The 12,648-nt window shown below is 38.3% G+C and overlaps 2 protein-coding genes across 3 annotated transcripts; one reads left to right on the plus strand and one right to left on the minus strand.

The window, feature by feature from the left end:
- The first annotated feature begins 667 nt into the window (after positions 1 to 667).
- On the plus strand, positions 668 to 3,014 carry chtf8 (CTF8, chromosome transmission fidelity factor 8 homolog (S. cerevisiae)). Its single transcript, XM_056479013.1, has 4 exons — positions 668 to 749; positions 840 to 930; positions 1,015 to 1,132; positions 2,246 to 3,014. Exons 2-4 carry the CDS (start codon positions 908 to 910, stop codon positions 2,477 to 2,479), a joined length of 375 nt encoding a protein of 124 aa, XP_056334988.1. The 5' UTR covers positions 668 to 749; positions 840 to 907; the 3' UTR covers positions 2,480 to 3,014.
- Positions 3,015 to 4,864: 1,850 nt separating this feature from the next.
- Positions 4,865 to 11,530, minus strand: has3 (hyaluronan synthase 3). Of its 2 annotated transcripts, XM_056478458.1 has the most exons (4): positions 11,328 to 11,530; positions 6,686 to 7,318; positions 6,118 to 6,219; positions 4,865 to 5,996 (listed from the first exon to the last, which is right to left on the minus strand). In XM_056478458.1, exons 1-4 carry the CDS (start codon positions 11,334 to 11,336, stop codon positions 5,067 to 5,069), a joined length of 1,674 nt encoding a protein of 557 aa, XP_056334433.1. In that variant the 5' UTR covers positions 11,337 to 11,530; the 3' UTR covers positions 4,865 to 5,066. The 2 variants fall into 2 exon arrangements, with proteins under 2 accessions (XP_056334433.1, XP_056334432.1); XM_056478457.1 differs by lacking the exon at positions 11,328 to 11,530 and having other exon boundaries at positions 6,686 to 7,375.
- Positions 11,531 to 12,648: the final 1,118 nt, after the last annotated feature.

Below are 12,648 nucleotides of genomic sequence, written 5' to 3' on the forward strand. Positions count from 1 at the left end.
TACGAAGAAGAAGAAGAAGAAGAAAGAAAGCTGTTGGAATAAGTTGCTGAGATGGTTGAATACGCGTTGTATTATCCTTCTATTGTATTATATTCATTTTGCCAAAATTAAAATGTCATACATTACATTCGGTTTTCAGAATAGTAAAAGTGTGTTTTGATGCAGCAAACACATTATTTTTAAGGTAATCATTTTAATTGTACTTTAATTCTCAATTAAACAGTTATCACAATCTATTTCAAGGTCTTTGGAGAAAAAAATACCTCAAAATAATCTACTGAACTATTGACGTAAAAGTGTTATTATAAAAACAATTTAAAGTGATAGTCTCCGAAAAATGAAAGTGATTTTACTTACTATTTGTTGAATCACCCTCAATTTGTTCCAAACTTTGATGAGTCTCTTGATTCTGTAGAACACTTAAGAGGATATTTTGATGAAAGCTGAAAATTTATTGACACTGACCAAAGCATGAAAAATAAACATTATGGAAGTCAATGGCTACAGATTTTTAGTTTTCTTCAAAATATATTCTTTTGCGTTCAACAGAAGAAAAAAACTTAAGCTTTAAAACAAGTGAAGGGTAGGTGTGGTGTGTAGATGACAGAAATTAGCTTTTCAAACGATCCTTTATTGCCCTCTAGTGGTTCTTGTTCCAAAGGGACTTTTATTTTGAAAGACACGTCCAACTGGCGGGAACCTTGCGTGTCAACAGATCATGCAAAATATACGGACGCGGACAAGCGAGTGTATTTTCTTTTTTTGTACTTATTATTGAACTTATGTGGGTTACGTAGACACAGTCAGTCGTGGAGGTTATATTTGACTTCTTTTATCAGCATTTCAGATGAGAAGTTCTACAAAACAGACAGAAGTGTGTGATTTGAGTTACGTATCCTGACACAGAATGGTTCAAATAGTCATCTCGAGGTTGGTGTGAAGACTTAAGCTACAGATAATCTAACAATATTGTCTTAAAAGTGCTTGTTTAAAGAGTTTTGATGTATTTCGCAGTAATGCCGGTGAATACCCTGCTGAGTGGCTGCTGGTGGAGCTGCAGGGAGAAATGGTGTCCAGACAAAACACTGGACTAGCAGGAAATCTGATGGGGGACCTGCACTACACTAAAGAGGTTTGTTCTTCTTTAATAACTGGACATGTTTCAGAGCAAAATATGATAAATATTTCAAAGAAAAAAGTTTTCCACCTTCAAAGGGCACCTTTATTTTACCCCTTTATTCAAGGTTTAAGATAAGTCTTTGGTGTCTCCAGAATGTGTCTGTAAAGTTGCAGCTCAAAATACCTATCAGATTATTTATTTTACCTGTCAAATATAGAATTTTCTGTTCTAAACGCATTTTAGCTGTTTTTGTTGCCTGTGCCTTTAATGCTAGTTCTCCCTGCCCATCGTTCCCAAGTGCCTGTCAGTGTGTCTCCATCACTGTCAGATAAACAGCACAATGACAGACATGAAGGAAGTAGATCTCGCTTAACGTTTGTGAGAAGTACCACAGTAAGAACTGAAATTAAATTGTTTTTAAAGTAGACTACTGTTTTATGCTTATATTGGTTAGAGACCTTATTTCAAGTTTTGATCGAGATAAAAGCTGCTGTGACACAAATGTGGTCCAAATTAAATATAAAACCTTGCTATTTTGATAAATGTGGTTTAATGAAGTGTGAGAGATGTTATACAGTTGTTAAAAAATCTTTATTTTCTCCAATAAATAAATTTAAAAAAATGTACATGTACGGCCCCTGACTTTATTCACAACACTCAGTGAGAGTCTCAGTAACACCCTTACCAAGTTTGGATTTGACACCCCTGCACTATACCAACACACAGTTCTGTCCAAACAGCTTACAAAAGAAGATTTTCATCATAGGTGCCCTTTAACTATTCAAAGAAAGTTTGACTCTAAAGGAATAGTTTGTAAAAAAATGTCATCTCTTCCTCGGGTTGTTCCAAACCTCTTTTGAGTTTGGTTTTTGCTGTTCAACACACAATATAAGAGACATTGAAGAATATTGGAAACTGGTAGCCACTGACTTTCATAGTTTATATGGAGGGAAATGTCAGTTTCTAATGTTCTTGTTTTGTCTTAAGAAAAACAAAACTCTCAAGAGGTTTTAAACTACTTGAAGTGAGTACATTTCCAATTTTGGGCGAATTATCCCTTACATGTGATACTTTTATGGGTGTTTATTTATATGTGATCTATTCTTGATTTGTTCTCTCTCCAAGGGTGTACCAATCCTTATAGTTGGACATCACATCCTTTATGGCAAACAGGTCAAGTTGGAGAAGCCGTTTGCTGTTCTGATGAAGCACTCCGGACTTCCTCAGGATGCAGAGGAAAACATGGAAACCAACCAAGAGAAACCAACATCTTACACAGTCTCGGCTCTCATCAAAAAGAAGCTCATATTTAAAACCAGACCCAAACCCATCATCACCAATGTGCCAAAGAAGGTATAACTAGTAACCAGAGACTAATGTTCATAGAGTTAGTGCATTTACTGTGTACACATATTGTTGTCAGGAATATGTTTCTGACAATAATAAGGAAACATGTGTTTAGGAGTGTAATAATAAAAGGCCTCTAGTGAATTTCAACAACAAAAAAAGAAGAAATGCTCACTTTTGAATCCAAGTTTATTGTATCAAAACATCAGTAACAAGGAAAATGTCCAAACTTAAAGAATCCAGTTTCTTTTATACACCAGAATGAACATCATTTGTAAAGTTCATATGAGATTAAAAGACCTTGGTGGCCATTTCCAGGTATTGTAGGTTCGGTATGAAACCCAAAGAAAATGGTTTCAATTCATGACTTCAGTATTTGATTCTGTGAGTAAACGTAAGCTGCCAGTGGCAAACTGTAATCGTGGTTAAAAACTCTTAACCTCTCCCATGATGCATCATGAACAATTTATAATTCCCTAATCTGTACAGCGTTATGAAAATAACTTAACATGTGTTCCAAAAAATAAAGTTTCCTAGAAAAAATGTAGATACACTGATATGTGTCTAGATTTGTGCACGGTTAAAATATCTTTGAGTTTTACATTATAAAAAATATATTACTTTACACTATACATGAAATGACTTGTGTAAATCTAATATTTATTAATTAAATATAATTCACCATCTTCAAATTAACTTACTGGTTCTGTGTCTGGCACGCAACAGAGTTAAACGTTTCTCACCGTAAATGTGGCTCTGATTCTGCCTCTTGCTCTACAGTGTATTGCTAACCCATTGAATGTCCCATGTTTTCATTTTTAAGCCCCTCGCTCTGAGGGATTTCTGTTCCTGAGGAGCATATCAGTCTTAAAAGTTATAAACTGAATTGTATAAAATCTATAAACGTGATCAAGACTGCATTTTGATTGTAAACAAATGATATAGTTTGATAATTGCATTGCATCAGAGTTGTCGTATTGTTGCAGCCTTATAGGATGCCGCAGTCCACAGTTGAGTTGCAGTATTCACAAATGTAATGCAGAAGTAGGCAAACATTTCATTAACTCAAGCTCCTCTCTGAACTTGTCCATGCACATATTTGCACACTAGCCTCAGTGTTTAGATCTGTGCCAAGGGTTTAATTTGTTTAGGGGGGAAGGGAGAAGAAAACGTTAGCATTCATTTTGAACTGATTTGTAAATTGTAAAAAAAAAAAAAATTGTAAAAATGTAAATTCACTAATTGCTGCTTTGGGTGGGCTGAGGATAGAAAAAAACAGCAGGAATAATAGCTTTGCATACCATAAAGCTGCTTCATTTCAGTTTATTAAGCATATCAGCATATTAATATCTCTAGCTAACTGAACATTTCAAACAAACTAATGGGAATAATATTGTCGGTTTATTATTGTATTAGGGCTGTAAGGAATTGCAAATGTGGTTGTATTCTGTAATACCAAGTTAAAATACAGGAACTAGATATTAGGCCTATATGTAGTTAATATAAAAATAAAAGTGGGAAAAACAGCAGTAAATATGATTATGATATCACATGCTGCTTATGTTAAACATCGAATCAGGTGACAAAGATCAACACAAATTATAAACCTCTATATAAAATTACAGTTTGAAATGTTATTCTAAGTTTAAATAAAAAAATTATGAGTAACTGCAGCACAACAGTATCCATTTTCATCCATCACTGCCTATGATTAGAACTTAAACAGAATGTACCTTAGTTCTATTGTCTTGGGATTAGAGGGTGGGTTAAGTATTAACATCCTTGTTAATTACCACACTTATTTTCACTATATAGTGAAAATGATAACAATTTGTTTGTTTTAAATGATAGTTTTACCAAGTTTTTCATAGGTAAAAGTATAATGGGAGTAATACCAGGAGACCACGTAAGATTTAATTTTTCTACTGGACATGGTAGACTAAATGCTAGAAAAAATCCTCTTTGGTTGCCTGACATCAATTTCTGGTACTGGAGTTACTTAATACACTGTAAATATATACAGTGTAAGCAAATATTTGTGAGCTAAATTAAAATTCTAATTTAAATGCTGCTTGTTTATTGTATGTTCATGTTACGCCACAAAAGTATCAGCAGCACCAGAATTTCTAAAGATAAAATATGCTGGATTGTCAGAAAGAAGACATTAAAATAGTGACTGGATTTGGCGAGTAAGACCAGCTTAGGGCCTTATGCAGGTTTCCACTAGTGTTGGCACACACCTTTCTCTAACCTTTACATTTCGCATAGTCCAAACACCAATAACACGACCATGTCAACTTAACTACATTAACCCATCAGTTTTATGCTAAACTTTGGCTCAAACTTTGTGCCCACCTTGGCTGGTGCTTTATAAACACAAGAAGCACCATTCCTGATTTCAGTAAATCATGGCTTTTTCAAAAGCTTTTGATTATGTTGACTGTTTGAAACCTCATAAGTAGCTGTAGCTAACATAGCTAAAACAACTGACAGTCTTGGACTTGCGCATGTTCCATAATTATAACCAGGATTGCAGCACCATGTAATATGGGGCCGTTTTATATAAGCCCCACAGCATTTAGGCAGCATATAAACCATGCTAGGCTTCGGCATAGGATAGGTGGAACTGTTCTTCTCTTTTGTTACAGCGTTTGGCCACTATGGCCAGGTAGAGCACCAGGAGTATAAACCAGTAAGAGGCATAGACAATGGTGCCTGCGATGAGAAGAGCCTTCTCAGTCTCAGTAAAGGGCTCTTGAACCTCACAGTAAATGGTGTAAACCACTCCACCAAGCAGAATGGCTATCCACACAGTAACAGGCACAGCTCCAATAAGGTTTACCACTATCTTTTTCCTGCCTGATGTGCCCCAGCCTGCTTTGTTAATAGTCAGCAGGGCAAAGATCTTAGCAGGGAGCAGGCTTGACATGTAGAGCAGTGAGTACAGTGACATGAAGATCATAACAAGGCTGCCACGCAGGAAGCAGGCGTAGGTGGCTTTCACCATGCCCACCAGCTGGACCGTCAACAAGAAAAGTAAGATGTTCCACAACCGGCCTCTGTAGAACAGGTGGATGACCGTAGCCACCAGAAAGAATGGGAAGAACCCAGTGACCACAGATTCATAGGTCATCCACAGGCTGTGCTTGTGGAACCAAAGCGCATTGTAGAGCCACTCTCGAAAGTAAGACTTACTCCAGCGGGTCTGCTGATTGAGCCAACGCAGGTATTGTGTAGGGGTCTCAGTCTGGCACTGAGAGCGTGCCGTGAACTTGGTTTTGTAGCCAAAGCTAAGGACGCGGTTGGTGAGGTGTCGATCATCACCAAAGCTACACTTGCTTCCTAGGAAGGTCTGGTGGTACCAGGGCTCTAGGAACTGCTGGAGGAGAGAGTTACGGTACATTCCTAGAGGTCCACTGATGCACTGCACACATCCAAAATAAGACTGGCAGGCCCGCTCCACATTAAAGGCCATCCAATACCGGACACTGCTCAGGAAGGAGATCCAGGAGTCATACTTGTTCAGAATCTGAAGAAAACAATGAAAGTACTCTTTGTGTGTGCTCTGCAGAGATGAAATGTAATCTTCTCAAACTAATTTGTTGTTTCTACATATTTAAAATTTGCCTTAAAATAGGCAAACCTATTACCTGAACATCTCCTCCAACTCCACCCACTTCAGGATCCTCCTCTAGAATCTTTAACATCTCAATAGTGCATGCTGGATCAAGTACAGTGTCTGAATCACATACCTGCAAGAAAACCAATCAAAGAGATATTTACTTCAAAGACTTCGTCACTAACTATTTACTCCATTTCAGAGGGTAAGGCTCATGTTAACAATCACTGTGTGAACAATGCAAGGACTGTTGTAAAGACAGGTTCACAGATGTTTCAAGGTCATTTCTGTTTCTGAAGATACACATTATTTGCCGAAACAATGAATAGTTGATGACAGCGCACAGGTGTGCTCAGAACTACAGGTGAATTTAAAGGTCTGACCTTTGACCTCAGCGTTGCAAGGATTCAGATTACAGGGACATTGAGATGACTAGACTATGAACAGTTAGTTAATTGTAGGCATAAAAAAAGTAACGAGCAAGTCCAAAAAGGATACTGTTTGGTGGGGTGCTTGTCTAATTCTGTAAACAATTATTCATACAGTATTTTTTTACGATTATAGATATTTTTGGGTTGTTAAATGAGGTTTAGACCTACCTGTATGTAATCCACTGTATCACCAAGTGCTTTGAAGGCTGTATACATCACTTCCCTCTTGCCGCCCCATTCCTGCATGATGCAGGAGCAACGGCAGCTCCGCACCACCCTGGCCACTCGCGCAGCCTCTTCGGCATGCACCGAGCCTTTCCCTCCTACTCCTCCATCCCCGTTACTGTGGTAATTCCCTTTCCACACCACACAGCCTGTCTGCTCCACTCCCCCCATCACCTCCTGGAAGATATCCATCATGTAGGCATCCTCCTGCCGATTGCCATCCACCACCAACACCACTTTTAGCCCAGGAAAAGAAATGCGGCGAATGCTCCGCAGACACTTGCGAAGGTACTCTGGATCTTCCTGATAGGCTGCAATGCAGAGGGCCACAGTGCGGCGCAGGTGCTGGGGTCTAGAGGGGCCTCGCATTTGTCGGTGCTCCAGGTAGGCGAAGAGGCTCTGCAGGAGAAGGTGGAGGGATAGAAAAGCACCGTACAAGCCAAAAGACAGATGGTGCTGCTCTGTGTGGATGAACTGGTAACCTGTCACATAGGCTAGTAGGATTGCGAAAAGCACCACTGCTGCAAATAAGGTGGTGATGAAGATCCGCACCGCAGTGCCAAAGCGAGAGGGCATCTGAAGAAAGAAAAACATAACATGACTTGGGTGTAGAAGGAAAAAGCATTAATACATCTCGTCTCTAACTTTAATAGACCGTTTGTTCTTTTCTCTCTTCTCATCTTTAAAGAGCGCCTATTATGGGTTTTGAAAGTGAGCTTCCATGCAGAGTGTAACATCCAGTTGAGGTTTAAATCTAAAAATGCACCTTGTTTAAAACTATTGATTCTTCAGCGAAATAGTTATCTCAGAGTCGAATAAACAAATCGAGTTGGGTTCGGATCTTTTGTTTGATCTCATCAATGTCGATACAGTACATCACCAGTTTCAGTTCTGGTAAAATGTGCAGGCGCTTTCCCACCACACACTAGCCAAGGCGTGGGGGATCACGGGACTGATCATGACGCGAAGAAAACGATCACTGACAGATGGAGATTCGGCTGAGGGGAATAAAGGTTAAAGTTCATTTTTCACAACAATACCACAATATAGCCAATTTAGTGCTGTGTTTGTTCCTGTCATTTTTCCAATGATTGATACAATAACCTACGCTGCAACGCGGGATTCATCGGCCGTTTGAAATTGAAAGAGCAGCAGAGACTATGGGACTTTGTCAGACTTTGACAGAGACTTTGTCAGTAATTTACAGTTCATATGGACCAGTTTCTTCTTCCTCTGGATCATAACATGTAAATGTCATTAAAATTGTTGCCTTGTTTTGTGTAGTTTGCAAATTATGTGTTTAATTGTGTTATAAGTTGTAATGGCCCCGTGCGGCTTGTAATCACGTATCTATTATAGATCAGTGCTTGTACTGTATCTCTCAGGTTAAATCTGTATGTGGATTAACACTGAAATGTCGTTGTTATTACTTGGAGTTAGGTTTAAGAGTAGAGTAATAGCTACTGTAGCCGTGGTGGGCATTTCTTTCTGTCTCGTGCTGAACACAGTCGACCAATAGCAACAGACTGGGTCATCGGTCCAATCAGCGCAGATTAGCTTCGCGCTAAGGAGGGGTCTGGGAACAAATAAATCGCTGAACGATTCATATGAGAGTCGTTGGGAGAATTAGGTAAAAAAAAAATGCAGATTATAAGACAATGAAAATGTTTTTTGACCTTGCATGCATATCAGCATGTTGTTGGAGACCCCTAAAACCAAAATATTACCTTTTTTAATGCAAAACAAGGGCTCTTTAAGTGATGCCTCACGGTTGTGAAAATCCACATATGCAAATATCCTAATTTTGAAGAAAAAAAAACTTGGCCACTACCGAAATTGGGCCAATATTAGAACTACAAACTCTTTGTGAATTACGCTCACTCACTTTCTTTGTCTTTCTCACTTTTTCCCCCTCATTCTTACAGGTTAATCACTTTAATTAAAGGCTAGGCTGAGTTTGGCAGGTAATCAGTGGGACCCAGACTAAGGAACAATCCTCCCCTTTTATTCATTCAATTGCCTGCAACTCTCATGGAACAAAGGCGCGCTTCACTCTGTGCCCTTATATCATAACAGCCACCGCAGTGGTGAAGAGTGGCAGAAATAATGCTGACTTCCACTGCTGTGGATGTTGACTTTTCTACTACAGTAACTGACTGTTCACAAAGTTATGTAGTATTGCGCTTGACCAGTCACTGTTTGACGTCATACAATTCCAAGAATTACATAACTATCCCTTTCATACTGGCTATTTAGGTTTAACGTTAAAAGTTAAAACCGCTTTAAATGGATTAAAATGAAGTTACACTTTTCTCACATTCTTCAATACATCTTGTGGTGTGAACAAAGACCACCCTACTATAGACCCCGAGGGTGACAGACAGCAGGCAGAAACTGAGTATTATTTTTGACCCTAATTAGAGGGGATCTTCCTCCGGAGGCTTGTTAGGTTAGAGGAGAGATTGGTGTGAAGAAGGGCCCCTTGTCAAACTCAACAAGACACCGACCATCACAGACTCCCTAAACATGACCATATGTGTGATGAAAGGTATTAAGGTGTTCACACAGCAGCTTTTGATCACCTGGTGGGATTATGTCAACTCAAGATCCATATTCAGGGTTAGCGTTAAATGCACTTATTGAGACATTACAGAAGGTTAAATATAAATAGAAATGCTGATTTTTTTTCAATTACTTTCCCTAGCATGTGTGGAGTCATGTGACCCTGCTTGGTTAAGACTGATTTAAACTTCTGTTATGAACGTATGGTGCGGCACAGCCTTCGTGCGGCCGCATACCCACGCACCTCTCAACATGCATAGTGGAGGCTTTGTGATTGGTCAGTTTGATAGCGTGGGCGGTGGGAATTAGTTTCAGTCGTTCAACATTGATGTTCAATAAATAATCCTAAATAGTAGATAGTGTGTGTTTCCTTTAATTATTTTAAAATCAAGTAATGCACCTTTCATTCAAAAATCTCACTGGTAATATGAATAATTGTTCATTAATCGCAATCGAGTTAAAATGTTCAATTAATCGAGATTTTGATTCTAGGCATATTCGCCCAGCCCTAAATTCAAAATAGTACAGTGTACGTGGCCTACATTTTACCATTGTAACTGAACGTGCATACTGCAAATGCATGTGACCACACTAGGTCATGGTGATGAATTGAAATCACGATTTAGAAGAAGCTGCAATTATCATGCACATCTTGTAAGAGAAGCACAGTTCTATGCTCGGTAGTAAATCCCCAAAGGCCAAAAGGAACTCTCAGGCAGAAAGTCCAAATAAGTCTTGAAGAAACTCAGGAATTCCTTGGAGTTGTGGAATAAACAGATTTACTCAATTAAATGTGAATAATATCTCTACAAAATCATCTCACAGAAAGAGTTATTTTAAACACACTTCTTGTTTGGCTCTTGATAAAGCCGGTCAAATTTTTTCCCTCTCGCTCCCATATCTCTCCTGGCTGGCTCCTCCTGTCTCATCTTATTCTATTTCTGAGGCTCTCCTTGCCCTCCTCTCCAAACAATAAAGAATTATGGATTTGATCAACTGGTCTTTGAATACAATCGACACCATCTTCTCGATGAGAAGCCTGGGTTCGGGGGAACCCAAATGTCCTGCAGGAACGTTTGCAGCTGGATACATTATGGACAGGTGGAAGAAGTGGTGCGATTTCGTGCGATTTTTGTGTGATTCAGTTATCTGCAATTATGAATGCCATTTTACAAAGCTAATGAGTGAACTATGACTCTACTAACTAAATGCTGCTCCATCTGAAAGTATGTGCTGAAAATTTAATACTAATTCCATAGCTAGCTTTACTCACAAAATGAGCACGAAAATGACCTTCGATTAATTGTGACCATGACCATGTATACTTGTATCAAAGTGGCAACCATGACCACAACCTAGTTGAAGCAAAACTGCATTAATTAAACAAACCAGAATGCATGCTAGCTACAGCAGCCGTGGATGCCTACATTGATGTTAGATATTCCGAGGAAAGCATCCTCTTTTTTTAAGCATGAAAGAAAACAAAGATGGTTATGCGAGTTTTAACTCATCATTTGAATGGACTCGTGAAGACACTAGAGATATTAAAAGCTATCATAATACATGTTGAACTGCGCAATACATGTAAACATCAAATCAAGAATTCTTTGATAATCTATATGTTTGACTGTGTTAGTGTCAATAACTCCCGAAGTAAACATTGGGCTTGTAGCTACATAATAGATATATAGGTTTGCTCACTACTCATGCATTACACTCAGTGCTCCCCCCAAAAAGACAGGAAGATCTTGACAGAATCTGAACACAAGTACTCAGAAGAAGCTCTTTTGAAATAATGTTAATGGTAAGTAAACACAGAAAATGTGGCTTGGTTGAATGTTTTTGAATGGATTACAAACACATAAATACCAGGTAGAAACAGGTTAAATTACTTAAATAGGACAATAAACATTAAAATTCCATTGAATGTCACAATGTAAGTCAGCATGTAACCTAATGATTGATAAATGTTTCGATTATTCGCATAGAGGCTTCACTGACTCGCAGGTCAGTGGATACTCACTGTAGTCATGATGAGATGCCCAGGTGGAGATCAATCCATGACAATCAGATCCTTAGTTACTAAATCTCTTCCAGTGTTAAACAGGTAAGATGCAGGATGCTGTGATGGTAGGGATGATCATGGATTCTCAGCCCTGACTGAAGCAGGTGGTCTCAGATGAAAGGGTAGAAAATCACATCCTAAAGTAACTGTATGAAGTCACAGGTGCATGGCAGGTTGGCAGAGGTTGACCAGCCGATGCCTCCTCTTGTTCAGAGATAGTTTGTGTTCTCAGGTGTGCACCAGACAGAATGAGGACTTTGGCTATAAGACAGGACCCTGACAAAGGAATGAAGGGGGGCTGGGAATGGCCAGGACTAAAGAGGGAGGGCAGCAGGTGAGATGAGGAAGCGAGATGAATGGCTGGAAGGCAGAGCATAATGGGTTTGGATGAATGAACTAAAACACACTATTAAAATGCATTAGAAATACAAAAATATACAGATATGGGAAACTTTTAGATATAAACTACACTGTTAACAATTTCCTGTATAATCTACAGTAACTTACTGGCAGCAGTTTGCCAGTAACTTGCTGTAAAATCGATTACAGCAAAAATATATTGCACTGTAAAACCCAAGAAGTTAAGGTAACTCAAGCCATTTGTACTGTGAACCTATATTGAGAAAATGAAGCAATTTGAGCACAGTAAAACTTAATAAATGAATAGAACTCGAACCAATTGAGTACTGTAAAACCCAATAAGTTAAGGCTACTCAAATTGTTTGAGGAAACAGACTGCTACAAACCATTTGAGTTAAAAAAACTAATCTATTTGAGTACTGTGAACTTACTCCATTTAAGTTGAAGTAATGAGGTATTTATTTAACACCTTACTAGGCCCACACAGAATCTGCTAGCGCAGAATTCTGCAGATTTTTAGTCCATCATTGAGTCTATTTATTTACTTGTGTAAATGTGTGTAAATCTTTATTTATTCAGTTTTTAAATTAATTACAGTAATATTATTGGCTAATATGAAAATGTTCATGTGATTTATGTACAATACAGTTTGTATCTAATAAGTAATATTGTCAGTCTTTTAGTAGATTTATTATATGAGAGACTTGCTTTGTTTACTAAATAAGCAGATCTAATTGTATTTGCATTATAAACATTAAATAAAAGTTTAAAAGGTTTTATTTTATATATTAAGGTTATAGTTATGATACTCCCAAAATAATTCCGCAGAAATCCGCAGATCTTTAACACAATTCTGCGCAGAAATGGCAAAAAATGTCTGCAGATTCCGTCTGGCCGTAAACACTGAGTTCAAAACTCT

Source organism: Danio aesculapii, chromosome 18 (assembly GCF_903798145.1).
Source record: "Danio aesculapii chromosome 18, fDanAes4.1, whole genome shotgun sequence".
In the NCBI taxonomy this organism is placed as follows: Eukaryota; Metazoa; Chordata; class Actinopteri; order Cypriniformes; family Danionidae; genus Danio; species Danio aesculapii.